Source organism: Oryctolagus cuniculus, chromosome 3 (assembly GCF_051225735.1).
Source record: "Oryctolagus cuniculus isolate XC-2025 breed Fujian yellow rabbit chromosome 3, ASM5122573v1, whole genome shotgun sequence".
NCBI classification, from domain to species: Eukaryota; Metazoa; Chordata; class Mammalia; order Lagomorpha; family Leporidae; genus Oryctolagus; species Oryctolagus cuniculus.
This window is the reverse complement of record NC_142869.1, coordinates 67966777-67993095: the sequence shown is the minus strand read 5'-3', so window position 1 is coordinate 67993095 and position 26319 is coordinate 67966777. Positions and strand designations below refer to the sequence as shown.

The 26319-nt window shown below is 47.9% G+C and overlaps 1 protein-coding gene, 1 long non-coding RNA gene and 1 other non-coding gene across 17 annotated transcripts in view; 1 reads left to right on the top strand and 2 right to left on the bottom strand.

Moving 5' to 3' along the window:
* Positions 1-997: 997 nt before the first annotated feature.
* LOC127491525 (uncharacterized) lies at positions 998-7607 on the bottom strand. Its single transcript, XR_016231503.1, has 2 exons — positions 7379-7607; positions 998-5447 (listed from the first exon to the last, which is right to left on the bottom strand). It is a non-coding gene; the product is annotated as an uncharacterized LOC127491525 (transcript).
* MAP3K20 (mitogen-activated protein kinase kinase kinase 20) overlaps positions 7521-26319 on the top strand; it is a 175140-nt gene continuing 156341 nt past the window's right edge. For 7 of the 11 annotated variants that reach the window (XR_016231496.1, XR_016231495.1, XM_051849412.3 and 4 more), the window contains exons 1-2: positions 21177-21367; positions 21512-21704. Coding sequence is in view for 9 of the 11 variants with exons in the window: in XM_051849412.3 (XP_051705372.3) it covers positions 21177-21367; positions 21512-21704 (384 nt within the window). In the remaining 2 variants the exon portion in view is untranslated. Of the gene's footprint in view, positions 7840-21176; positions 21368-21511; positions 21705-26319 lie in introns of those variants that run through there. The other 4 variants (XM_089329063.1, XM_008258756.5, XM_070070686.2 and 1 more) reach the window with 4 other exon arrangements.
* On the bottom strand, positions 8595-21076 carry LOC149127375 (uncharacterized). Of its 5 annotated transcripts, none has more exons than XR_016231508.1 (4): positions 20791-20922; positions 18047-18179; positions 15340-15568; positions 8595-15190 (listed from the first exon to the last, which is right to left on the bottom strand). It is a non-coding gene; the product is annotated as an uncharacterized LOC149127375 (long non-coding RNA). The 5 variants fall into 5 exon arrangements; XR_016231507.1 differs by having other exon boundaries at positions 18047-20359; positions 20791-20906; XR_016231506.1 differs by having other exon boundaries at positions 15340-18179; positions 20791-21076.

The following is a 26319-nucleotide window of genomic DNA, read 5'->3' as shown; positions in this document are numbered from 1 at the left end:
CTTTTGAGGACACCTCAAATGATAATGTATTTGTATTATTTAATCATGTTTATAATGAAAAGGAGCCATGAAAAATATCCAGATACCTGAAAATTTTATGTGAATGTCAGGTGATGTCATTCAATTATTTATGAGTGATTATAAAATGCAATTAATAATTATGTTATTAAATATAACTAGTGGTCTTCCAGAAATTAGTAGATAGAAGAATTCCCCTTCCCTACTGCTTGTGCCTAAATCCAAGAAATTAGTGGTATAACTGAATGTCATGGGGGATTATGTCATTGACATCTCAGAATGTCTATAAGGTTGGGCTGAGAATTTGATTTATGCAGAAAGCTCTGCAGTCAGTAAGAAAATAATAATTTATCTATAATGTTTTACCAACCCACCGGAGGCTGAGATATAGTTCCCTGAGGATGAATGCTCACCTCTGTTTATTGGATCTATTAAAGCTGAAGCCTCATTCAGAACCTGGGCTCTTTCCATAGCATTTTATGGTTGTGTAAATGTGTTGTGTGTGCTTTCTTTTAGATTACATTAGTGTTGTTTTTGAGTAGAATCTGCTACCACTGCACCTGTGATGGAGGCAGAGTATTCTTTTTTTTATTTTTATTTTTTAGATTTATTTATTTATTTGAAAGGCAGAGTTACAGAGAGAGATATATCTTCCATCTGCTGGTTCACTCCCCAAACAGCCACAATGGCCAGGGCTGGGCCAGGGTGAAGACAGGAGCCAAGAGCTTCTTCCAGGTCTCCCACATGAGTGCAGGGGCCCAAGGACTTGGGCCATCCTCTGCTGCTTTCCCAGGTGCATTAGCGGGGAGCTGGATCAGAAGCAGAGCAGCCAAGACTCAAACCAGTGTCTATATGGGATGCCAGTGCTGCAGGCCATGTCTTGAACCCACTGTGTGCCACAGTACTGGCCCCAAAGGGTATTCTTGTTTGCCAGATGCAACTATGAGAACTGGTGTAGAGCAATCCCAAGAGTTATGGATGCTGGGTGGCAACAGTGGTGGAGGAATTGAAAGCCTGTGTACAGAGAGCTCTTTCCTCCTGGGGATCATCTTTCTTGAATACTCAGTACTGTTTAGGGGGTTAGCCTTACATAAGAAGATATTCTTTATGAGAGTTTGAGCCTCTGCTCTTAACCATTAACTATGACAAAGCAGTCTGAAATCATTAATTCAACACTTTTTTTTTTTTTAAGATTTATTTGTTTGAAAGGCAGAGTTACAGAGAAGAGAGAGAGACAGAGACCTTCTTCCGTCTACTGGTTCACTCCCCAAAGAGTGGCAACAGCCAGGGATGGGCCAGGTGGAAGCCAGGAGCCTGGAACTCCATCCAGGTCTCCCATATGGGTGGCAAGGGCACAAGCACTTGGGCCATCTTTCCCCAGGCCATTAGTAGGGCGCTGGATCAAAAATGGAGCAGCTGAGACTCCGGTCATTGTTCTGATGAGATGCCAGCATTGCAGGCAGCAGCTTAACCCATTTCAGTACAACACCAGCCCTTGACATTTTAAAACTCTGGTATCATCTTATCTAAATGGATATGAACACTTTGTAGTTAGGCTATTTAGCTGGTAAATTTTATTTCAATAAATTGTACTAAAAAGTTCAAAATATTGTGGGAAAAAAATGGGCTTTTTCCTGGTTATGAACAAATGTCTTAAGAATATCAAATTTTGGGCCGGCGCCGCGGCTCACTAGGCTAATCCTCCGCCTAGCGGCTCCAGCACACCGGGTTCTAGTCCCGGTCGGGGCGCCGGATTCTGTCCCGGTTGCCCCTCTTCCAGGCCAGCTCTCTGCTGTGGCCAGGGAGTGCAGTGGAGGATGGCCCAGGTGCTTGGGCCCTGCACCCCATGGGAGACCAGGAAAAGCACCTGGCTCCTGGCTCCTGCCATCGGATCAGCGCGGTGCGCCGGCCACAGCACGCCGGCCGCGACGGCCATTGGAGAGTGAACCAACGGCAAAGGAAGACCTTTCTCTCTGTCTCTCTCTCTCACTGTCCACTCTGCCTGTCAAAAAAAAAAAAAAAAAAAAAAAAAGAATATCAAATTTTTAGCAATTTAGGACACTTTTCAGCAATATTTGAAAAAGGTTTAGAGACACAGATAGCTGCTTCCATAGCCTATTTATTTACCAAAAATGTCTACATTTCTCACGATATACAGTACAATAAGAAGAAAGTGGGCCACTGAACCAGACAGATCAGAATTTATTTATATATCAAAACCACCATATATTATCTTAATGATATTGAGCAAGCTACTTAATAAAATATCTGATAACTCAATTCCTCTTTCATGGATTAAAAAAATGAAGAAATTAAATGATACACTTGCAAAAGTTCTAATAAAATGTCTACCACAGAATCCGTATCCATACAGATTTAGTTGTTGTCCTCTTTCTTAAATAAGTACTGAGAGAGTTCAATGTGGCTACTGGAACCATAATCCAATTATGAAGTTCTGTTCCTTTATTCATTTCTTCATTAAATATTTATCAAGGGCTTGCAAGTAGTGCTCTATGTCAGTTGGGTGAGTTTACACCGAAATAAGAAAATGTAAAGAGAAGGGAATGACAGGCACATTGATAAGAATGATATGGGAGAAAATCAAAAAGATTTTTATAATATGAAAGTAGCATGAGATTCTAAGGGAAAAAAGAATTGGAAACAGCTCTGAGGAAAGGAAGCATTTTAGCTGGGCCTGGAAAGCAATAGAGGTTTTTTTTTTTTTTTTTTAAGATTTATTTTATTTATTTGAAAGAAGTTACAGAGAGAGGTAGAGCCAGAGAGAGAGGTCTTCCATTCTGCTGGCTCACTCCCCAAATGATCACAATGGCCAGAGCTGCAGATCTGAAGCCAAGGAGCCAGGAGCTTCTTCCAGGCCTCCAATGTGGGTGCAGGAGCCCAAGCACTTGGGCCATCTTCCACTGCTTTCCCAGGCCAGAGTAGAGAGCAGGATCAGAAGTAGAGCAGCCGGGACTTGAGCTGGTGACCATATGGGATGCCGACACTGCAGGCAGTGGCTTTACCTGCTATGCCATAGCACCGGCCCCAGCAATAGAGTTTTAGAAGAAGGAAATTGTAGGAGGGAAGTGTGGAGATTGGAAGGCTTGTGGTTCAGTTTCATGCAAGCAAGAGGCCTGCAAAGATGGGAGGTGATGCTGGGCAGCAAAATTTGGTTTAGCCAATGCAGGCTTTGAATGCCTCCTAAGGAGGAGGGATTCCATGTGATAGGTAGTGAGGCATCAGTAGAAGTTTCTGAGCAAAGGTATTCTACCTGGTTCATTAGGTGTTCCTTCTAAATTCACATTATTAGATATGCATGCCACCAGGCCTTCATTTAAGTTGCTGAGATGTGCAGGAGAGAGATGAGAGCCAGCCACCTACCACTGGAAGCCCTTCTCTATGAGAGCATCAGCCCATGCAACAGCACTCGCGGCTCAGGTTTCAGCCTGATAGCAAGGATCTGTATCGTGCTGTCATCTTTGTGGTCTCCTGGCTGATAAAGCCAGCCCGAGAAACTAGGTCAAGTGTTTCCTGAAACCAACCCACACTGTTCTCTGTGATTCCAGTGAAAACCCTGGGCACGTCTTGATTTCCCTGAATCCATGCTGGCCTTGTGTTCACAGTCAAAGGTTACCAGATTCTGTCAGGAAATCCTATCAATGCTCAAGTCCTTGGGGAAGGAATGTATGCGTTTTCTTGCAGAACAGGAGAGAGAGCCCGGTTCAGTGCTGAAAGGGTGTGATAAGCTCAGTTATAACTCATACAAATTTGACATTAGAAATTTAGAGGAGAATAGCACCAAACAATGGTGGAGTGAACGGTGAACAGGACTCAAGACTGGATCAGTAGGCCTTTGTCAACCCACATGACCATCAATATGGGATGTGCTGTGCCACAACACCCACTCCAATGAAAAAAATCTTAAAGAGATTTTCAGAAGTCTAAAATAATGACACTGTTAATCTTTAAAAATTTGGATAATAGTTTTTTTAGTAAAACATGTTATATATGTTAGCATAAGTGGGCTTATTGTGTTTTAAATGAGTTAATATTTAATTTTTTAAAAATATTACTTTATTTGAAAGGCAGACTGACACAGAAGAGACATAGAGATCTTGTGTCTTCTGTTTCACTCCCCAAATGCCCACCACAGCCAGGGCTGGGCCAGGCCAGAGCCGAGGATCAGGAACTCCATCTGGGTCTTCTACATGAGTGGCAAATGCATGAGCATCGTCGGCTGCCTCTTGAGTGTAGGACTGGGAAGCTGGATGGAAAGCAGAGCAGCTAGGACTTGAGCCAGACACGTTGATGTGAATGCGGGTGTCACAAGCCCCAGCTTGGCCAGCTGTGCCACAACACCTGCCCCTTCCATTTTCATTTCCATGATAAATGTTGACAGGGGTAGCTCACACAAACAAAAACCAGTTGACACCTTTCTTTGGAGTATAAAGAAATCCTGAGAGCAAAACGCTGGGGAACGGCTTGAACTAAAAGAACAAGCCCTGCTGGTTACCTCCTGCACCCTGAAGGCAGGCAAGCTGTGCACGCTTCTCAAGGCTTTCTCCTGCCCTATGGTGTGGGTGACGTGCAAGCTGCCTGGCAGTGTGAAGACTAGATGGCAAGAGCGTGTAAAACTGTTATTGGGTGCACGGCATTTGAATACTCAGTCAATATTGGCCGTGTCTGTCATCATCATGAGTATGTCACTGCTGCCACTATCGCTGCCACACAAGGACTATTGCTCTGGTGGTGTCGTTCCTTGGGGTCTGCATTTGCTGGTCCCTGTGCCCGGCATACTTCCCCTTCCTTGTTGTCCAGCGGATCCTCTTCGTTCTTCCTGTATCAGCATAGAGCTTCTTTGAGTTGGCAGTCTTCATCAACCTCTCAAAACTGTTTGGTGCTCTCCTGTAAGCCCCTCACCCTTGCCTGCTGCAGAGCACACCTCAATACAATTGCTGTGTCTTTGCTGGCTTTTCCATTGCACTCTGGGAACTCTGGAAGAGGAGGGACCACACCTCCCTCACCACTGTCATCAACAAAGCTCAGCGCTGTGCCCTACAGTCAGTCAAGTCTTCTTGAATACATTTTGCAAAATCTCCAATACGCTTCCTGCCCTTCCGCTGCTGTCGTGCCCCAGGACACCCAACGAAGGTGGTATCCAAGTCTTCCTGAGAATCTCTGTAACAGCTAAGCTCAAACAGTAACCAGGGCTTCATTTATGATATTAAGGTACTGGCTACTAATCTTAAAGGATGTTTGCTTGTGTGTTTTAATTTCCCAGTGATTCAGAGTTGTACTGACCTTGGTATAAAAGCTGGTTAATTCGTGGCTGTGATGCAGACAGTAAGTATTCACCATCTAAGTTGGAGAAGTGAGATGGCTAGAGAAAGTCCTCCTGGGTGCCAGCCTGTACCAGAGCTTGTCACCACCTGGGGCAAGGGAGCATAAACAATGCTGTTTGCCTCTGAGCCCCTTTCTTTCTGTCTTGAATAGAATGTATGTCTGCACTTCTCTGATCCACTAATGGCTGGTGGCAGCTCCAGGGTTTCCAGTGAAGAGGGGCTTAGGGAGAACAGTATCCTTGAGTGGGGCTTAGGAGCTTTTCCCTAAAGCTGTATTTACACAGTAAACACACTGGTTTAACTTAGATCGCAAGTTGATTTTGCAGGGTGTTCTTGGATGTAAGAGGGTGTGAAGAACTTCCAAGCCACCCCACTGCCCAGAGCACGTCTATTTTTAGTGTGGAAACATTTGAAGTAAAGGAATAGGAAGGTTTGCTAAGATAGGTCTGACTAGATCTCTTTGTTAGCACTGTTTATGTTAGTAAATGTACCTGTTATCTGCCAGGTGAGAAGTAGCAAAGAAACCTTCAACATGGTTTGTCACTGATGGGAAGAAGCCCTAGTCTGCATTTATCAGAACAATGTAGTCATAAGGGAGCAGGCAGCTTGGCAAAAGAAAGGTCAGGCTAGAAGCTGGAAGCTTATCACACAATTATTGGGTGTTTATTCCAGCTCTGGACAGAGACAAGAGACCTTTGGGAATTTACAACCTACTTGGGAAGACAAGACAATGCCTGCCGGATGACCAGGCAAGCATGTCTGAGAGCCTCCTCTTTGGCGTTCCTTGCTCCTCATAGTTATTCTTTGATCCTAATTATGGGTGGAAAGGAGAAGGAAGGAAGATGGGTAGGACGGAGCGGTAAAGTGGCCAAAAAGTTTAAGCTTCTGAAGCCATGAGCTTCAAATGTGAAGCCTTCATCATTTTATAGCTGGAACCTGCAGCTAACAGCTCATTAGGCCCCCTCGCTTCGCCAAGCAGGAGCCAGGCCTAGGCAGCAAGTGCCCCGCTGGTAACTGCTAGGACTCAGACCACAGCCAGGTCCCCTGGCTCCCCAACCCTCTCCTGGTCAGGTGCCTTGGAAGGTAAGGTAAAATGCCTGCAGAATCCCTAAGCCTGAGCCCAGGCTGAACGTGCTGAAGTGCCTTTGTTTTCCCTTTTATGGTTAGATGGCTTCAACAATTATTTGATTACCTACATTAGGAACTTTTTGTTAGCCTGACAGTTTTTATCAATCCTAATTTCTCAGTTACCAAAATAGAATTTAATAATCCTAAAATCTTCAGTCTGTATCAAAGGGATAAAGAGTTGTGTTTTTCCTGACCTATACATTCGCCTGTTCCTCCACTGCACGTCCTTAGCCTCCATGGATGTCTTGCAAGCTGCACAACAGTGCTCTTGGCCAGTGTTCTGAATGCCAGTGTGGTGTTTCGGCTGCTGCATCTCTACCTGGTTTTCCTTTGGTGACCTCAAACTTGGCAAAAAGCCAGCGTCCCCTGTTCCTATTCCTGTCAGTGACACCATCCCTCTTCCAGTCACCCAGGCCTGAAACCCTGGCGTCCTCTCCCTCTCTCCTTGTCTTCCACATGTCCTGGGTCACGCCTCTTCCTGAAACAGGTCTCTCGATGTTTCTCCTCTTCAATTCCAGCTTGCACACTCTGCCTCAGGTCCTCACCATCCCACCACCAGGTCACAGCAACAGTCGCACTGCTGTGCCTCCCCCTAGCAACCCACTGCACAGCCACAGCCGACTGCGCTAAACCCCCACTAAGCTAAAAACACAAACAGCCACCTCCCCCTCGACTCGCTTTGCACAATTCCCCCGTGTTCACGGGTGAGAAAAGTCAAGATCGAAACCCGGGACAGCTTGGCTTACGCCTTCACCACCTGTCTGGCCTGTCCCCCTACGGAAACATCGCGCTCCCCACAATTCACAATCACTCGCCGTGGTCCCCAGCGTCCACTCCCACCTGGCTCTGTCTCCTCAACCTGGACTCCTCAGAATTGCGGGGGTACTCACGGGTGGTTCCACGGAGGCGGCTGGGGCCCCGTTTCCCCCCGGGAAGCTCTGTGCGAGTCTGGCCCTTCCCCACTACAGCACTGACTTCCCCGGCGCCCCAGCGCCTATGTCTGCGGTCGGGATAAGGTGGTGCCCAGCGAAAGGGCCAGCGCGCTGCTCCGGGCGTCCCGGGCCTCGGCAGGCTCCAGCGCGCCGAGGGGCGGGCGCCGGCGATCGGGCCCGGAGGCCCGGGCGTGCCGGGGAGGGCCGGCGCGCGGCCGTTCCGCGCTCGGAGGTAGGTGGTGCTGTTGCGGCCACTGTGCTGCTCATTGGCGCCGCGCGGAGAGGCGGAATGTTCAACTCCTGACTCCGGCGGAAGCGTGGGAGCCGCGCGGGCCGCCGTCCTCCCGACCCCCGCCGCCGCCCTCGTCGCGCGGGGCTCCGCGCCCCCGGCTGCTGCTCGCGTCCGGCCCGGGAGCCAGGTAGGGGGCCAGGCTGCAGGCCGCGGACCGAGGGAGGGACGGAGGGAGAGGGCCCCGCCGCGCTCGCGAAGTCGTCCCGGTGGCTCCGGGCCGAGGGAGGCCCTGCTAAGGGCCAGGGGACCCAGCCGGACTGCAGGTCCCCACGGGGCGCCTCTTCCGGCCCCCGGGGGCCGCCGGGCCGCGGTGTGTGGAGCCAGCGATCCCGGGGCCCGCGCCGGCCCGCGGCCGAGTGCGGCTCCGGGAAGTTGGGGCCGGTCCCACGGAAAAGTTGGCGTCCGGAAGAGCCGGGCGCAGGCCGGGGCGGCCCGGGCTTAGGCGGCGCGGGCAGGGGGCGCCCTCCGGCCCCGCTGGCCGGGCCCGGGGCTCCGGCCGGCCGTACGGGCGGAGCCGGCCGGGCGGAGAGTGACCGGGGAACTCTCGGTGGGGGGCGAAAGGCGAGTCTCCCGAATCCGGGCCGGCTGCGGGCCCCTTCCCACGGACGGACGGGCGGGCGTGCGTGGGTGCGAGGACAGACAGCCGACTTCTGCTTCCCTGTGAGACTCGGCCGCGAGCGGCGGCTCCCACCCGAGCGACCTCTTCCCCTGCCCTTCCGGCCGCGTCCCGGGCCGCGTGCGGCGCCCGCCCGCCGCGGCTCCCTCCCGGCTCCCACTGAGGCGCGGGGCGCGTGGGCTCCGAGACCTGCACCGGGTCCGCAGCGGTCCGCCGAGGTCCCCCCGCCACGCCTGGCTGGCTCATGACAGCTCCAGGAAAACTTTGATTCAGAGCCGTCGAAATGTCATCGAGCCGCCTAAAAAAGGCAAAAATAAAAAATAAAAAAAACAACGGGGCGCCGCTGTTGGGTTGCTGGAAACGTACGTTTCGCCTGCTCCTTGAGATTGCCGCATAAGCACCGTTTCTGGGGGAACTTAGTTACTATTTTGGGCAGTTTGATAATGAAAGCAGCAGCGTTTGGTGGCCCACGGCAGCGACGGTGCGGCAGCCCGCTCCCTCGAGTCCCGGTGCAGGGGCTTCGGCCCGGCGCACCCGGGACGTTTGGGCTGGGACGCGGCTGAAGGTGTCCCCCGCCCTGCTCGGGGGCCTCCTTGCTCTCCTGACCTTCGCTGAAGCCAGGCTTCGTGGAGCCAAACCTACAAACGCGTTGAGAGACAAAAATAAACCAGTGATTCAAGACCGGCTAATGTCTTCTTTGTAGTAGGCCTCTCTCTCTGCAGTGGCATTTCTTGTTGTTGTTGTTTTTTTCCCACCTCATCCCCCCTACCCCCCAAATGTGACGGCTGTGCTTTAATTATGGTTTTGGTCATTTGTGGAGAGCCTTTGTTTTAAATTCTTGTTACAATAGTGAGCGATTTGGGAGCTTGCAAATGAATATGAATTTCATTTGTTTGAAAAGAGAGCATTAAAATAAAAGAAACAGTCTTTTGGAGGATGTGCTCTAGTTATTTTGGGCCTCCACCATTTAATTCCTCCTATAACTTCAGGATTATTTTGAGGGTTTTTGTTTTTGAACTGAAAAATGTTGTTTAAAACAAGTTTTAGTGGTAGTAATTGCAGAGTAAATCACCAAACTACAATGGCAAGGGGATGTGCTTTTCTTGTTTAGGAAGCAAACTAGATGATGGATTTCTTATTCTTTTAGGGAATGCATAAGGACACATTGAAGAGAGAGACACAGGGAAAGTAGTATCCAAATATTCAGCATGTGGATTTGGATCTAAAAATGGATGGTCAAAGATCTTGGGAACTAAGGGACCTTCTTGCCAAATAAGGAAACCTGGCAAGTTGCTCTGTGTATTTTAAGTCAGCACAAGAGTGAGTGCTATTGGCAATACATTGGCTCCCTGCCTATCTGCAGTGAGCACTGAAGCTGACTCGGAGAGGGCTGCAGGCTTAGGAGCAGGAGTTAGCAAGGGCGCGCAGTGGAGAAGCGAGTCATCAGCAGAAACATGCAAGAAATGACAGCGATGTTGCACGAAAGGGGTCAGATAAAGTGCGTGCGCAGCGAGAGAGCGAAGCGAACCGTTGGTTTCAGAAATTGAGAGATGCAGAAAAGAGAGAGGGGGACAATCCATGGTCATGTGTTTTTTTTTTTTAACCACAAAAAGATGTATGTGGTGATATGTTATTCTTGAATAAATTGCCTTATATCTGTATCCTGAGATGTCAGAAAAAAAAATCAACTAGGGTCATTTGCTTTCTATTTTATTCTACCCAGGACAGATTGACAGGGGCGCTGTGGCTTGTCTGAGTGTAATAGGAGCAGCCAAGGCCCTTCGTGTCTTACTGTAGGGAAGATTTAGGCTACTTCTAGTGTGGCTATTAACCTTGCCCCGCTACACACAAGTAAGCAGAGTTCCAGCTGTGCCCGGAAAACTGCACCTGTTAAGGAAAGAGAGCTGTAAATGCTAGAGCTTAGATTGGTTTGACTGATCCGTGGGTGCTTTTGTGTCAGACTCCTACGGACAGCTGGAGCATCGATTAGGCCCTAACAGCAGTGAAATTATCTCAACACAGCAGAAGATTCTATGAGAACAGAGCAGCCACTCATTTGACACCCTAAGCCCATTGTCACAATTGCTAATAGGAAATTAACACTTCATACTGACCTAGAGGTGTATAGGCAGCTATCGGGTAATTAGTGTAATAGAAAAGGGTCTTGTTTAAAGAAAGGCAAATAAGGGAAAGTCTAAGGAGGCTGCAGAATGAAACAATGGCAAAAGACTTGCAGTGAAAAAAAGAATCTGTCTTTGGTATCAGACCTGTGTGTGAATCTCAGTTGTGTTGCTAGCAAGCCAGGGAGTCAGTGCAAGCAGCCTTCGCAGCCTTGGTCCTCAGCTTCCCCACGTATTAGTTGGGGGCCTACATGAACGCTGTGAGAGCCGTGCCTGAAGCCTCAGCCACTGTGGCTGCGTGGTGGCGCAGGGTGTTCTTGCACACCTCTCAAGCCTCACACAGAAAGCCGCCCGCCTCGCCTGTCTCCCGGATCCTATGGAAGTGTGCGTGCAGGGACTCGATGGGAAGCTCTCATGACTACTCTGTGCTTTGAGTATAAGGGGTTTGCAACGGCTTCCTGTACCTCTGTGCTTATACACAGTTTTGCGGTGTTTGGGCCTGGGGGAGAATGCGAAGATGAACCCGTTTACACGTCTGTCTGAGAGATCTGGAAGTCATGTGAGCCAGGAAAGATTCTGACCCAGAGGCCAGCCCTGGAATCCCCTGGGGTCCTTCTCGGTGCTTGTGAGCACAGCTGGCCTTGGGCAAAATGCTTCCTTCTGATTCATCTCTAGACTTCATGTAGGAAAACCAAAGAGGAGGGAAGGGTTGCCGTCTGCAGGTCGTACAGTAAATTTTTGCATCTCGAGCTTTTCTACCAGAGTATCTTATTATGGAGAAGAAGGAATCTGTTCCCTCAAGAAACTGTACATCTACATGCCCACCGTGGAAGGCAGCACTTCAGAATCTTGCATTGGAACATTAAAATATTTAAACATTGCTTTATCGTCCATGATGTTCTGTTGATATGAACAAATAGAACAGACCCATGTTCATTCCAAATCTTAAAGTTGATGCTGCAGGACATGTTATTATTCGTATACCTTATTTATTATTTTTTTTTGGAATACATATTTTATGTACTTGAAAGGCAGAAAGAGCTTCTATCTGTTGGGTCACTCTCCAGATACCCACAACAGCCAGGGCTGGGTCACGGCTGGGCCGGGCCAGAGCCAGGAGTCCAGAACTCTATGTGGATCTCCCATGTTGGCGGGGACCCAGCTGCTGGAGCCCTCACCACTGAATCCCAGAGTACACGTAGGTTGGAAGCAGAGTTGAGATTCTAACCCTGGCATCATAATGTGAGATGCGTGTCCCAAGTGACAACCCCTGGGCCAAACGCTCGCCCCCTGTTCCTATACCTTGTGTGCTGTGCTTTCTACCCCGGGTGTGGGAATGAGCTGGGGATAGGTTCCGATCAAGGGCACTGCAGACCACAGCTCCACAGCCCAGCCCCTGATGCACAATGTGGTTGCATCTTGCTGGGATAAGAATAGTGGTAGGATGATCAACCAGAGTTCCCACTTTCTGAGCTGATCCTGTGGCTCAAGAGGACAAGTACTGTTAACTTTGAGAAAGGGGAGAAGGGGGAGAAGAGCTATGGGGGGATCTCTGCAGTGTGGCTCTCTCTTTCCTAGCCAGTTTGGGAGGAGACATTTCAGCTCCTCCCCATCCTTCTCCACACGGTTCAGAATCAGGCTCCTGGTACTGTAGCCCTCCAAGGAGGAGGGGTCCTCCCTACTTGAGAGTAGCTTCATTGTATTTATTATACTCTGGTTGGTCATGGTGATACTGCAGCCCTCCTAGAGTCGGGGTGGAGCCTAAAGCCTTACTCACTGTTCTCTCCTGCCTGGCGCTGGGCCTTCTGCTCTGGAGCTACCGCCCACTGAGCACCCTTCACCTGGAAAGAGCCAGAATATTCTCTGGTTAGGTAGCTCTAACAACCAGCCATTCTTTCTGCAGTTTTTGCCGACAGATAGTTTTGTCTCTGGACCAGCAAAACATAATATAGGGTCCTGCTCTGTCTGCTTTAGTTTTTTTTTTTTTTAATTTATTTTTATTTTGTTAGAGCTTCCATACACTGATTCACTCCCTAAATGCTATACCAGCCAGAGTTGGGCCAGAAGCCAGGAACCAGGAACCCAAACTGGGTCTCTCATGGATGGCAGAGACCCAAGCTCTTGAGCCATCACCTGCTACCTCCCAGGGTGTGCATTAGCAGGAAACTGTATCAGCAGCGGAACTGGGACCAGGCACTCCCATATGGGATGTGGGGTTCCCAAGCAGTAGCTAATAGCTGCAACCAGTGTCTGCCCCTTTGGAGTTTCCACATCTCCATTTCCTGTCTTCTCTGCTCTTAGATCAAGGCGGGGCATTCACTCAGTGAATCAGCCCAAATTGCACCTGTTCCGGCAGCAGCCAGGATGCTAAGGTCTTTTGTATTTGACCGAAAATGGTTCTGGACAGGAGCAGGCGCTGGGTAGCCGCAGGCCTTAGGGACAGGAGTTTGGGGGGCAGACTGGCCCTTGGAGGAGGCTCTGTACCCTGAGCCACTGCCCCGTAAGCAGCGAGCTCCACCGCGAGCCGGCCTCTGCACATCAGCGCGGTGCGTGCTCCCTCACCATCTTCCTGTGACGCAGGCTGCCTCCTATCAGTCAGCTCGGGAAGCCACACGGGGCGCACCCACAGCACGCATCCTCGTGGGCTCCTGTTGGGGCAGGGACACGTTCCCTGTGGTATCGCTTGGGGGGAGGGTGCCCCCGCCAATCACACTCCGGCTCCCGCTTCCCTCCTGAGAGCAGCGGTTCCGCAAGGAAGGTGTCGCGGAAGCTTTGCTTTACTGAGATGGTAGAGGAGAGGCACCGTGTCTCACGGAGCTAGCTGGATTTTGTGTTCCCCTTTGCTCCAGCTAGAGAGTTAAAATGGCTTTCATGGTAGAGCAAAGATGGAGGGAAACAAAGACACCACAGCGATTCTCTTTCCTCTCTCAGGTAGCCCTGCCCGGAGAAGTTCTCGTGGCTGAGCCCAACCGGTTCTGTGTAAGACACAGTGTTTTCTGGGCCTGGGAGAGAGCAAGGAAGGTCCAGGGTAGACACAGTCCATTCCTTTACCTAATCTCCTCCAGCTGGTCTTGCAACTTTCATCTGTCTGTCTACCCACTTACCTACCTATCTATGATGAAAAAAAAAAAAGAATCCTAGTAGAATAGATGTTCTGTTCAGGAATGGAATCTTTGAATCTTTGACCTTTGTGTCACAACCAAATGCTCTGAATCAAAGCTTTCCCTGTTTATGTTGAAGATAAGATTTGTAGGAGAAAAAAATAATTGCAGAGCAGTGATTCCAAAGTGACATTGTTTTAATACCCATGGTGATCAAGCAGTTTTTATTAACTTATTCACTGATCTGCATTAAGGAGGCTGCAATAACACTAGCATGAATATGTGTTAGGACAGGAAGTTTGGCAAAATAATTGGTTGAAGGCTGAAGGCTATTTTTAAAATTGTTTTTTGTCATATCAGGTCATGATAAATTCATTTTTTTCCTGTATTGTATGAACAATAAACTTTAAAAAATATTTATTTCATTTGAAAGAGACACAGAGTGTGAGAGAGAGGTCTTCCGTCCACTGATTCACTCCCCAAATGGCCACAATGGCTGGAGTTGGGCTGGTCTGAAGCCAGGGACCAGGAGCTTCTTCTGGGTCCCTTCATGGGTGCAGGGGCCCAAGGACTTGGGCTATGTGAAGAATAAATTTGTAACTATTATAAAGAAGGGGAAAAGGAAAGTATTAATTAGGTGTAAGAAAAAAGACTCAGAAACAATAGGTTTATATAAACCTGAATGATGGAAACATTCAGAGAAAATTTCAAAGCCCTTTTTCTAGTAAAGTTAATGCTTTTATAGAGTAGATGTATTTTTTAAATTACAATTTTCAGGCATTTCCTGGAGCAGGTGAGGGTTTTCTTGATGTGGGTATCTATTTGATATGCAGTAGATAAGATCTAAAAGATGACAGCAGTCACCATAGAAGGTGGGTATGCTCTCAGACCCAACCAGAGTGAGTGCTGCAATTGAAATGATAGACCCTAGAGACTCTAGTGTCTAAAAAAATGAAAGTATTGCCTTTGAAAACTGAAAATACTCTCCTTGTGAAGAAAGTTTGAAAGCAAAATGGTGATAACCAAATGAGATAAGGTCCTGCAAAACTGACCAAAACCAACCAAAGCAACAGAGAAGTTAGAAATAATTAACACATGCACAAAGAAAAAGACAGGTGAAAAATAGTGCATGTATTTATTAATGCTTGCTCTGAAAAACTAATGTAGATGGAAGAATATAAACCAGTTTTGATGACGAGGACAGGAAAGCATACCTGATTATGAAGGCTGAGGAGATAGCTGGCTCAGTTTGATAACCAAGCTTGCTTGAATGTTTAGAAACCACAGTGTCCATTTATCACGGGCCTGCAAGGTGCTGGGCACCGTGTGAGGTGCGGTCGTAGAGGCTCCCACTTGCTGCCAGCTGTGCGAGGTGGCTTTTACTGCCCTGCAGGAACTCAGGCCAGCGGGACGCTGATTCTTATCTGGGGTCTCACGGCTCCTGCGTTTGGATTGGCTGCTAGCTCTCTCTGACGTGAGTCCTTCCCTTACTTCCATTTTGAAATCGCCATGATTTGGAAGAAAGATGTCTAAAAAGTCAGGTAACACTTTGCACACTTGATGGCTTTTGGCTTATCAGTTTTGAGACACTGACTGGAAAGGATTTGGCCTTTTATTTGCTGGGTCTTTAAATGTCATAATCTGGAAAAAAGTGTTGGGTTCAGGTCACTGAGAGGCAGAGACAGAGTTCAAACTCATTTCTACCTCCTTCTAAAACTGCTTTGTTACTGTTAGAGTCGAGGGGGGGGTCTTATTTCTTAAACTTATTTTTATTAATACTTATTACTTACTTATTTGAAAGGCAGAGTGAGAAAGAGAAATAACTTCCATCAGCTGGTTCTTTTCCTAAGTGCCCACAACAGCGGGACTGGGCCAGCGAGAAACCAGGAGTCCAGAACTCTGAAGTCTCTGATGTGGGTGCAGGGACCCAAGCACTTGAGTCATCACCTGCTGCCTCCCAGGGTACACAATAGCAGGAAGCTGGATCAGAAGTGGAGCCAGGACTCAAACCCAAGCAGTCTGGTAGGGGATATGAGCATCACAAATGGCATTTTAACCACTGTGCAAAAGGCCAATCCACTTTGTTTTTAATTTTCGGCAAAAATAAGGGTCATGGGGAGGCAAATGATTTATTTGAGGTCAACACTGATCTGAAGTCAAGAGACAAAACACAGAAATGCCTAGAGACCAAGTCTTTTATTTTTGGTGAAGACTAAAACTTTAAAAAGTAAAGTAACACTCCTTTTAAGATTTCCTATCTTTATTTTTATTTTTTATTTTTTTTTTATTTTTTTTTATTTTTTGACAGGCAGAGTGGACAGTGAGAGAGAGAGAAAGAGAGAAAGGTCTTCCTTTGCCGTTGGTTCACCCTCCAATGGCCGCCGCGGCCGGCGCGCTGCGGCCGGCGCACCGCGCTGATCCGATGGCAGGAGCCAGGAGCCAGGTGCTTTTCCTGGTCTCCCATGGGGTGCAGGGCCCAAGCACCTGGGCCATCCTCCACTGCACTCCTTGGCCACAGCAGAGGGCTGGCCTGGAAGAGGGGCAACCGGGACAGAATCCGGCGCCCCGACCGGGACTAGAACCCGGTGTGCCGGCGCCGCAAGGTGGAGGATTAGCCTAGTGAGCCGCGGCGCCGGCCTAAGATTTCCTATCTTTATATGATTCCATTTTTGATAATTAGCTGACGATGCTATACTCATATACTTTCAGCAATTTAATTACTGGTTACAATCTTTTAAATTTTAATTTAAGGAAATATTTAAATAAAAAAATTTGGCAGGCCATTCAGATGATTAAATTCAACCACCCTGTTTGTGTTTTTCAGTGAGAGTGGAGTTGTAACATTGTATTGTGCTTTGATTTATATGATATTCCTGCCCTAATCCACTTCTGTGTTGTTTGATAGTTAACATTGAAAAGAGCTTTGAGAGTTTTTGAAACAGAAGTTATAATGCTAAAGAATTAGGATTGAGAATTGTTGCATGGAAAAAATTCTTTTTGTTGAAAATTATTTTTTTAAAGATTTTTATTTATTTGAGAGGTAGAGTTACAGAGAGCAAGAGAGAAAGAGAGAGAAAGGTCTTCCCTCCGCTGGCTCACTCCCCAAATGGCTGCAATGGCCAGAGCTGAGCCAATCCAAAGTCAGGAGCCAGGAGCCTCTTCCAGGTCTCCCATGTGGGTGCAGGGGCCCAAGGAGTTGGGCCATCCTCTACTGTTTTTCCCAGGCCATAGCAAAGAGCTGGATCAGAAGAGGATCAGCCGGGACTAGAACCGGCACCCATATGGGATGCCGGCGCCACAGACGGAGAATTAACCTGCGCCACAGCGCCGGCCCTGAAAAGTAATTATTTTAACAGGGTGGGATTAAAGCATTATACTTAGTTTGGCACACTCTGTCAATAAACACATCTAGATGAGTCTTGTTAAATTCTGGTGTCCTTGATGGAGAATGTATTTGGAAAATTAGGATATTACTTGGTCAGGTGGCAGTGTTCTCCTAAGTGTTTTATGATTAACCAGCAGCTCAGATTTTTCATTCTTCTGGTCATAAGTTGATTCTCTTAGAATAATAATTTTAACTTAGAGGAAGAATACTCACATACAGGCACACACAGAGGTTTTGCAAATGTTTATGGAAATGCATGTTATTGTTTATTCCTTTTTTCCATAAATGCTTTGAAGGCCCTTCACATGTTTTCTGACATTTATGTGTGTGGGAATGGGAATCTCATGGTTTTCAGCCAAGCCCATGATGCTTTGCCAGTATCACTGGAGCTGGGGCTGGCATTGTGGCACAGCAGGTTAAGCCACCATCTGCAGTGCCAGTATCCTATACTGGTGCCAGTTCAAATCCTGGTTGCTCCACTTCCAATCCTGTTCCCTGCTAATGCACTGGGAAAGCAGTGGAAGATAGCCCAAGTGCTTGAGCCCCTAGACCCACAAGGAAGACTCACATGAAGCTCCTGGGTTTTGGCTTTGGCCAGGGCAGTGTGTTGTAGCCATTTGGAGAGCGAGCTAGTAGATGGAAGCTTGCTCTGTCTCTCCCTCTCTCTAACCCTTTTAAATAAATAAATAAATAAATAAATAAATCTTTCTTCTTTTTTTTTTCCCCCTAGGATCATGAGTTAAAAACCTGTACTCACACTCTAGAGTTGTTAAGTCTCTTCAGTCAGACGAGACTTAATTTTTTTACAGTCTCAAAGCATTCGAGTAATTGAACAGCCCCATTCCTGTCCAGCCACGTCTCCAGCGGCAGAGTGTAACACACTGTGAGGAACAGTGGTTCTGGGAGCAGCCTGACCGGTTGCCTCACGTCACAGACTGCGTTCCTCTGGTGCCCGTGGGTAGTTTGACACGTGGCGGGTCACTACTCGGGTCATCAGCACTTCCTGGGCTTGTTCAGCACCACAGGGATAGGATTGATTCCCAGTGATTGCACCCTGGTTCCCCTCTCTGCTTTTGTTCTGGGAAGGATTTCGCTACTCTTCCCTCACTCACCCTTAGGATTCGGCGGGACCCAGCACCAGAAGCCTCCCCGTCATGTGACGCCTAGGCAGCAGTTTCCAGTTGAGAATTTGCCACAGGATCCTCTGGGGGCACTTGCAGAAGCCGCAGGCTGACGTCTTCCCACCTACAAGCGGTGTACCGGAAGAATAATCAGAGTAATTATTAAGCAGATGTGGAGCAGGCACTGCAGTTCCAGGTGTAAACGGACATGAATCTGGAGGGAAAGACTAACGGGTGATGAAAGGAGTTGCGGCACCAAAGGGGAAGGCTCAGAGAGGCTGGCGGGTGAAGTGGTGAAGGCATAGCACTAGAAAGTGCCCTGGAATTAAGACACCAGTTACAGGTGGAAAGAGTTCAGTGTGTCCTACCAGTGAATGCAAAAGGCTCACTCAACTATGGCCTATGTATTGTTGTTTGTTTGTTTAAGATTTATTTATTTGAGAGGCAGAGATAGAGACAGGTCTTCCATCCACTGGTTCACTCCCCAAATGGCTACAATGACTGGGGCTGGGCTGATCTAAACCATGAGGCAGGAGCCTCCTCCGGGCCTCCCACGTGGGTGCAGGGCTGCCTTCCACTGCTTTCCTAGGCTATTAGCAGGGAGCTGTATTGGATGGAGCAGCTGGGACTTGAACCAGCACCCATATGGGATGCCAGCATCACAGGCAGAGGTTTAACCAACCATGCCACAGTGCTGGTCCCGAAAGTATATCCTATTACAATTCAAAATTCTAGGGATGATAGAGGATCCTAAAAGCTTTCAAAGATGAAAAAATAATGTAAAAAGGATTAGTAACTGAAGTAGCATCAGACTATTCAGCGGGCACATTAGAAGCTAGAAGAAAATGAAATAATACTTTTAAAATTATACAGAAAATGATTTCCTACTTAGAGTTCCATAACTAGTCAGGCCACCAACCAAGGCATTTGAACACACAGATTCTCAAAAAATTACATTCTGTGTGCCTCATTCAAGTAGCTAATGGGAGATGCACATTATCAAAACAAGGGAATTGCCAAAGAGAAGGCAGGAGATCCAGGAACAGGGTTTTCCACAGAGGAAAACGGTGAAGGAAGTTCTTAGCATGGTTGTCGACAGGAATTCCCAAGCCAGGTCAGGCCTAGTGAGCAGCCAGTCCAGCCAGACTGAATCAGGGTGCAGGGTGTAGGAAGAATGTCTCTGATTTAGAAAAAGGATAACTTAATGTGTGAGTTTTATTGAGGAGTTTTGTAGTTCTTAGGAGAGTTTGATGAGGTGAATAAGTGTTGTGAATATATAAAAAGCTAAGCAAAAACAAAACCAGGGCAACTAATAACTCCAGGAGAAACAAAAGGTTACCCAAGAGGGGAAATATAGTCATTAAGTCCTAAAGGGAACTGCTGGGAATAATATTTACTTTGTTAGACTCCTATAAACTCTAAGTATTGACTTAGCCAAATGTTGTAACAGAGCCGAGAGGATTGGGGAAGTGTGACATATTTGTATATGGAGGTACAGATGGTATTTGAGAACTAAATGCTTATGTTCCACAGGGAGAGTTGAGTTGCCTCTCGAGAGTGAGAATTGGGTATGTGGAACAAGGCAGCTAGGGACTTCCACTTTGTATTATAAACTTGGCAGTCCTATTTCAATATTGTACTTTGGCAAAAATAAAAATAGTTAATAAAAATATAGACCCAGCATTTGTAGTGCTGAGAGAATCTTAAATACTGTGTTTTGCATTTTACTGAACAAACTTTTTCACTTGTATACTCTATATACCCACCTTTTAGCATGTTCCTAAACTTCACCCAAACTTTATTCTTTCTGATGTTTCACTGACCATGCGATGTAGAAAAAAATCGACAAGGTAAACTGGAACTTCAGATATGTTTATAGACTGTCTCTGGATCCGGGGCTGTCCTCCACCCCGCCCGCTCCGCTCCGCTCCCCTCCCCGTGTTTTTGTGTTGACTCTAAATGACCTCAGCAGTCAGCCCTGCCTCGTCCTCCTCCCCCTCCTCCTGCCTCTCCGTGAGAGAGGTCTGCATTCCTCAGCCACCTGATGTTCCTCAGATGGGATGATGGCACACGGCTGCTCCGCCCCACACCAAGCTCTCTGGCTGTTGGTGGATGGCGCTCAGGGAAGCCCCAGGTGTTCATGAAGAGATTTTGTCAGTCTGTATAGCCACAGGCTGCCCTCCTCCACCTTTTTATTTTGACAAACTCTCTTCACATTTTGCCGCACCGCGCTCTCCCGACAGGGACAGGGGTTGCAGGAGTTCAGGGTGAGGTAGATGCAGATGTCCAGAAGCAGGACAGCCCCTGCAAACCAAAATGCCATTATCTGCTGTGCATATTACCTGTGTGTATTACCTGACATGCAGTTAATATTAAAATTTCCCTCGGATCCTAATAGTATTTTCTGTAGATGGGTGTTAGCCCGGAATCCAGTGGTCACACATTGCATTTAGTCACCTTTGGTCTGTAAGTCCTCCTTATGCTCTGAGTTTCCCAGGTTTCTGTTTGTTTCTTTGTTTTTTAATCTTTCATGATAGTTACAGTCATTAGGACCTCAGGCCAGTGTTTTGATAGCATATCCTACAAATTTGAGTTTTTCTCTTTGTTCTTACATCTTAAGATTCTGTGTCACACACACAGACTTTTTATCAGCTCTTAACGCTGTTTTGGTTTACTTTTGGTTTCCCTGCTGCCCTGCGGTTTGGCTTAGTGCACAAGGAATGACCGTCTCTTACCTGGAGAGCACTGGAACTCCCGGCTGCAGGAAATATCAAAGTAGCCATCGCGGGGAGGGGTCAGCGGTTCCTCTGGAAACAAGCACACTCTTGTGTTGTTTCTTTTTCATTTTTTTTTTTTAACATCCTTGGCAGTGTTTGTGGTTGACTTAGTATGTTGTAACCAAGGGCAGATTTTCTGCTTTTTAATTAAGTTCTGCTGCAGTGCGCAGGCCCAGGAGCCAGGTTTGGAAAGTCCTTGGCCAGCCTTTGCCATGCCTGAGCTGGTGGCTTCTTGCTGGAGCCCAGAGGCAGAATGCGTGCTGGGTTTGCAGCGCCGTGGCTGTCCTCGTGCCAGGGCGCTCCGTGGCTGAGGTTGTGTGTATTTTGCATGACGTGAGGGCAGCATGGAGCCATGGCATGCCTCAGATGCCAGGAGGACTATGCAAGCGTGCTTCCCAGTGGTCATGCCCGCCTGGCAGGAGGCCCTGGGTGACAGGGTGGCCCACAGGCAGCGCCGCTACAGGTCCCGTCTGAGCCAGTGCTGCCTTGTTCAAGGTCTGGACAGGCCACTACCGCCTTTTGCACGGGCTGCCTGGTGTGTAGTCTGGCTTCCTTCCTCTTCTGAGCCTCCACAGTGCTCTCTGGCAGCGCGCGACCGGGGTGCCTTTGGTGGAGAAGGCTGGCGGGGCCTCGTGGTGCGCCCGTGTGACCGAGTTTTCCCTCTCGCCCCCCGCTGCAGGTTCTGTGCGAGGGTCACCCTTTGTCATTATGCGATGTCGTCTCTCGGCACCTCCTTTGTGCAGATCAAATTCGATGACTTGCAGTTTTTTGAAAACTGCGGCGGAGGAAGTTTTGGGAGTGTCTACCGAGCCAAATGGATCTCCCAGGACAAGGAGGTGGCGGTGAAGAAGCTGCTGAAGATCGAGAAGGAGGTAAGGCCTGCCTCTGCGTGCCCGGGGGCGGATCCCTGGGGCCGCTTCCCAACGGCCACTCAGGGAGCCCCATAAATAGAAGTTATCGCAGCGTGTGCAGCGTGTGCTCCGGGGTTGAGTTCTACTAGGGGTTATCTGGAGGGAGAGGATTTCTTCCCATGGCACCAAGACCCAGTGTTCTGAGGCCCGGGTGAGGCGTGCACCCTCCCACGAGGGCAGCCAACAGGGGGCAGTAGAGAGCACCGAGTCTGTGGTCCTGTGGCCGGCTTTTGAGCCGCCACCTGTGCCAGAGGGAGAACCGCCCTCCTTTTAAAATCTCCGGAGGGCCTTGGCTTCCAGGGCCTGGGATCCGCGCTGGTCACCCCCAGAGCTCGCTTGCGGGGCCTGCCAGCGCTGGCGACCCCCAGCCGCCGCCCTCCGGAGCCTTCGGCCACGTCCTGTGCTTTGACATCTGTATCCGTTCATCTCCCGGGATAGTTTCCTTGTCTTCATTAACCTGCCAGCGAGCCGTACCTTGTCGCCACTTTACAGACTAGGAACTAGGGCCTTGAAAAATGTAATAAGCTGCCCCGGAGGCACAAGTGAAAGCCAGACCCCCCCCCCCCCTTTTTAAATTTTAACTGTGAAACCACCGGCTGACCAGGTAAGAATAGAAAAGAAACGGGTTCTGGCCGTGTTCAAAGACGCTTGCTGGCATGTTCAGGTATGAGGCCGCGTACTGTTAGCGTGCTGAACGTGGTCTTAGCGATTGCTCTCGGTGTCAGGAAGGCTTCGTGAGGCAGGAATCGGATTTGATGGGAGAACATTAACTGCAGTTCACTCACCCCACACGGCGGACCCCAAACACACACATGCACACACACCCTTTTCTGGTGCTTTGGAGAGAGCCAGGACTATGACAAAGGACATCAAGGTGGCAAGAGCAGGAGTTGAAAACTGCGAAATCCCGCTTCTGTGCCGGTGTGGTGTACTTTAAAAGGCTCGTGGACGGTGGAGTTAAGTGGAGTTAAAAGATACTTTTATTTTGTGGAAAGGTTTTTAAAGCCACATGTGGTTTTGCGTAATCCGTACTGGCCATGAGCTCTTTGGCAGCCCCTCACATTTGGCCTGTGTGTGGATTGACCAGAAAGTGAGCAGATGACCACAAACCGCAAGAACCTAACTCCCAAGCTTGTGGGCAGGAAGACCGAAAGCTCGGCGTCTGTGTGGGGCTTGGTTAGTCAGCCGCGGAGAGACAGGTGCATTCTGGGGAGGCAGCCCCACACCTGAGTCACCATGACTTTGAGCTGTACAGAGTTTTGGCCGCGGTTGGCAGTTACTGGAAAGGAAATCCACATGTCTGGTGTAAATCACCGTTCTGCGTTGTGAAGTATGTACTGCATGCTGCCTGGGGTCTTGCGAGGGGGCAGCTGATGCGGAGGTACTGCAGAAAGCATGCAGGAAGTGGAATTAACAGACGGGTTTATTTTGGTACAAAAGTGTTGAAAGCCATACATATGTAGGGTGTTGGAAAAGTTCACAGAAATGCAGATTGTGAAAAAAAAAAAAAAAGAAGAAGTTCCAGATTCTTTCACACCAAAGTAAACTTACAGTTTAATTCCGTTTTCTGCAAACTTTTTTTAAAAAAATTTTATTTATTTATTTGAGAGGTAGAGTTAGAGAGAGAGACAGAAACAGAGAATCTTCCATCTGCTCATTCACTCCCCAAATGGCCGGGACTAGGCCGATTGGGATTCAAGAGCTTCTTCCGGGTCTCCCCAGGTTCAGGGGTCCAAGGACTTGGGCCATCTTCTGCTGCTTTCACAGGCCATAGCAGAGAGCTGGATCAGAAGTGGAGCAACCAGGACTCGAACCAGTGTCCGTATGGGATGCCGGCTCCGCAGGTGGATGCTTTACCTACTATACCACAGCACAGACCCCTGCAAACTTTTAAAGCTCTGGATTTTTTCCCTAATGTTTAGTTCAATGTAATGTCAGTTCTTTTTTTCCAATGAGTTTTGGAAGCTATAAACATTTAATAAATGTCTGTAGTTCCTTTCATGTGACTCTAAGGATGAATTAATATCTGATAAACACCTGTTTTATGAGCCTAATGAGAAGTGGAGAAAACATACAGCACACTCTGTAACTCTGCCTGTGAGAGGGGGAAGGAGCGCTGTTTGCTTTCCCCTTATTTGTAGACCTCTAGTTTACTGAGTGTGTATTTCTTCCCTGGGCTGCAGTAAGTGTACATTACTTTTCTAATAAACAAAGGAAGACAAACAACACTATCTTAAAATCTTATAGTTCTTTGAAACTTTGTTTCAAAAAAAATTCTTTTTTGACAGGCAGAGTTAGACAGTGTGAGAGAGAGAGAGAAAGGTCTTCCTTCCGTTGGTTCACCCCCAAATGGCCGCTATGTCTATGCGCTGCGCCGATCCGAAGCCAGGAGCCAGGTGCCTCCTCCTGGTCTCCCATGCGGGTGCAGGGCCCAAGCACTTGGGCCATCCTCCACTGCCCTCCCAGGCCACAGCAGAGAGCTGGACTGGAAGAGGAGCGACCGGGACAGAATCTGGTGCCCCAACCGGGACTAGAACCCGGGGTGCTGGCGCTGCAGGCGGAGGATTAGCCTAGTGAGCCGCGGCGCCGGCCTGTTTCAAAAATTTTTAACAAACTGTTTATTCATTGATTTTTATTTTACTTGAAAAGGAAAGCAGAGAGACAGAGATAGCCTTTTCCATCCACTGAATGTCCACAAAAGCCAGGGGCCCAGAATTCAATCTGAGTCTCCCATGTGAGTGGCAGCGACTTGAATACTTGAACCGTCCCCTGTTGCTTCCCAGGGGTTGCACATTTGCAGGAAGCTAGAGTTGGAAGTGGAGCTGGGACTTGAACGCAGGCGTCCTGTCAATGTGGGATGTGGGCATCCCAAGCGACATCCTAACCACTAGGTCAGATACAGCCCTTACAGACCTCTAACACCAAGGGAGAGAATGCAAGAATGATACTGCACTCTAGGGTGTCCTTTCCCTAAACTCACCGCTTGGTGACCCTGAGCAGCAATTACTTTCTCTATATGTGTTACATGGTCGATGCGCAGTCATATACTACTTTATTTTGTCATTTTTGCTGAGGCAAAAGGCTAAATTGCATTTGCTGTTTACCTTTTTATCCCTAAATACTTTAGCATCTCCCAAGAAAACAGCCACAGTGAACATATTCAGGAAATTTAACAGTGGTATCACACTTTATTAGAGAGTCTCTATTCACATTTTGCCAGTTGTTCCAAAAGCTTTTTTTTTTTTCTAAATTTGAAAGAGTTACAGAGAGCCTGCAAACACACACACACACAAACACACACACACACACACACGGAAAGGGGGGGGAGGGAGGGAGGGAGGGAGAGAGAGAGAGAAAATCTTCTATCTGCTGATCCACTCCTGAAGTGCACACAAAGGTCTCCTATGTGAGTGGCAGTGTCCCAAACACTCTGCTACTTTCCCAGGCCATTAGCAGAGAGCTGGATTGGAAGTGGCAGAGCTGGGACACAAACGGGTGCCCACGTGGGAGGCCAGTGTCACTGGCAGAGGCCTTACCCACTATGCAATAATGCAGCCTCGCAAAAGCTTTTTATGGCAATTTTTGTCTAAGCCCGGATCTGATCCAGGATCACATGTTGCAATTAGTTGACGTATCTGTGTGGTCTGGGGCAAGTTTATTTTTCTGCCTTTTTTGTCTTTTAAGGCTTTGACATTTTTGAAGAGTGCAGGATGGTTGCTTTGTAGAATCTCTCTCTGACCCCTTCCCTCCTGCCCCAGTTAGGAGTGCTGTAGCAGGTCACGCATCCTTGGTGGGACTTGTGCGACATCACTTTGTTACTGATCCCACGGTTAAAAGGGATTCAGCCAATTTCTCCATAGTAAGTCTATCCATTTTCACTTTGTAATTAATAATTAAACTGTCGGTAGATACTTTGAAACTATGCAAATATCTTCCTTCAAAAAACATTTACCCAATGTTTTTAGCATCCACTGCTGGTTCTTTCTTGAATCAAATAGTACTGTTTGTTGTGTAGAAAGCAAACAGTCGCTTCCTTGTGAGTTTTTCCTTCTTCCATCTGTCATTCTTTCCCTCCTTTATTCACCCACCCATCCATCCATCCATCCATTCATTTATTGTTTGATTGCATACTTAACATTCTTCTTCAAATTCAAAATACTGCAATCTATTAGTTACTCATTTGTGCTTAAATTATACCAGACTTAGGACATCAGAACTCCTTTAAGCTGGGTATTGTGTCTTTTTGCTCTGTTCTCATTTTAAAAGAAAATATTTTCTTTACAGTGTGGCACAAAAAGTTCCAAGTTCATTTCGTAACCTGTGTCGTGCCTAGAACCAGCCATTGCTTCAAGAAGCCCTCAGTCAGTGTGCTGATTTGAGAGTGCAGTGTGTAGCAGCCAAGATCGGATACTGAGTTTGTTTATTTAGACCTAGAAAGAAGCAGGGGTGGGGGGAAGACTGGGTCATTTTGACAGAAAAGTGGTTCTGGAGAAACTTTACTTAAGAAAGCATTTAATTTAAAACTTACAATCATGCCTCTAGGTAGAATCTGTGCTACACTGCTATTAGCAATGCA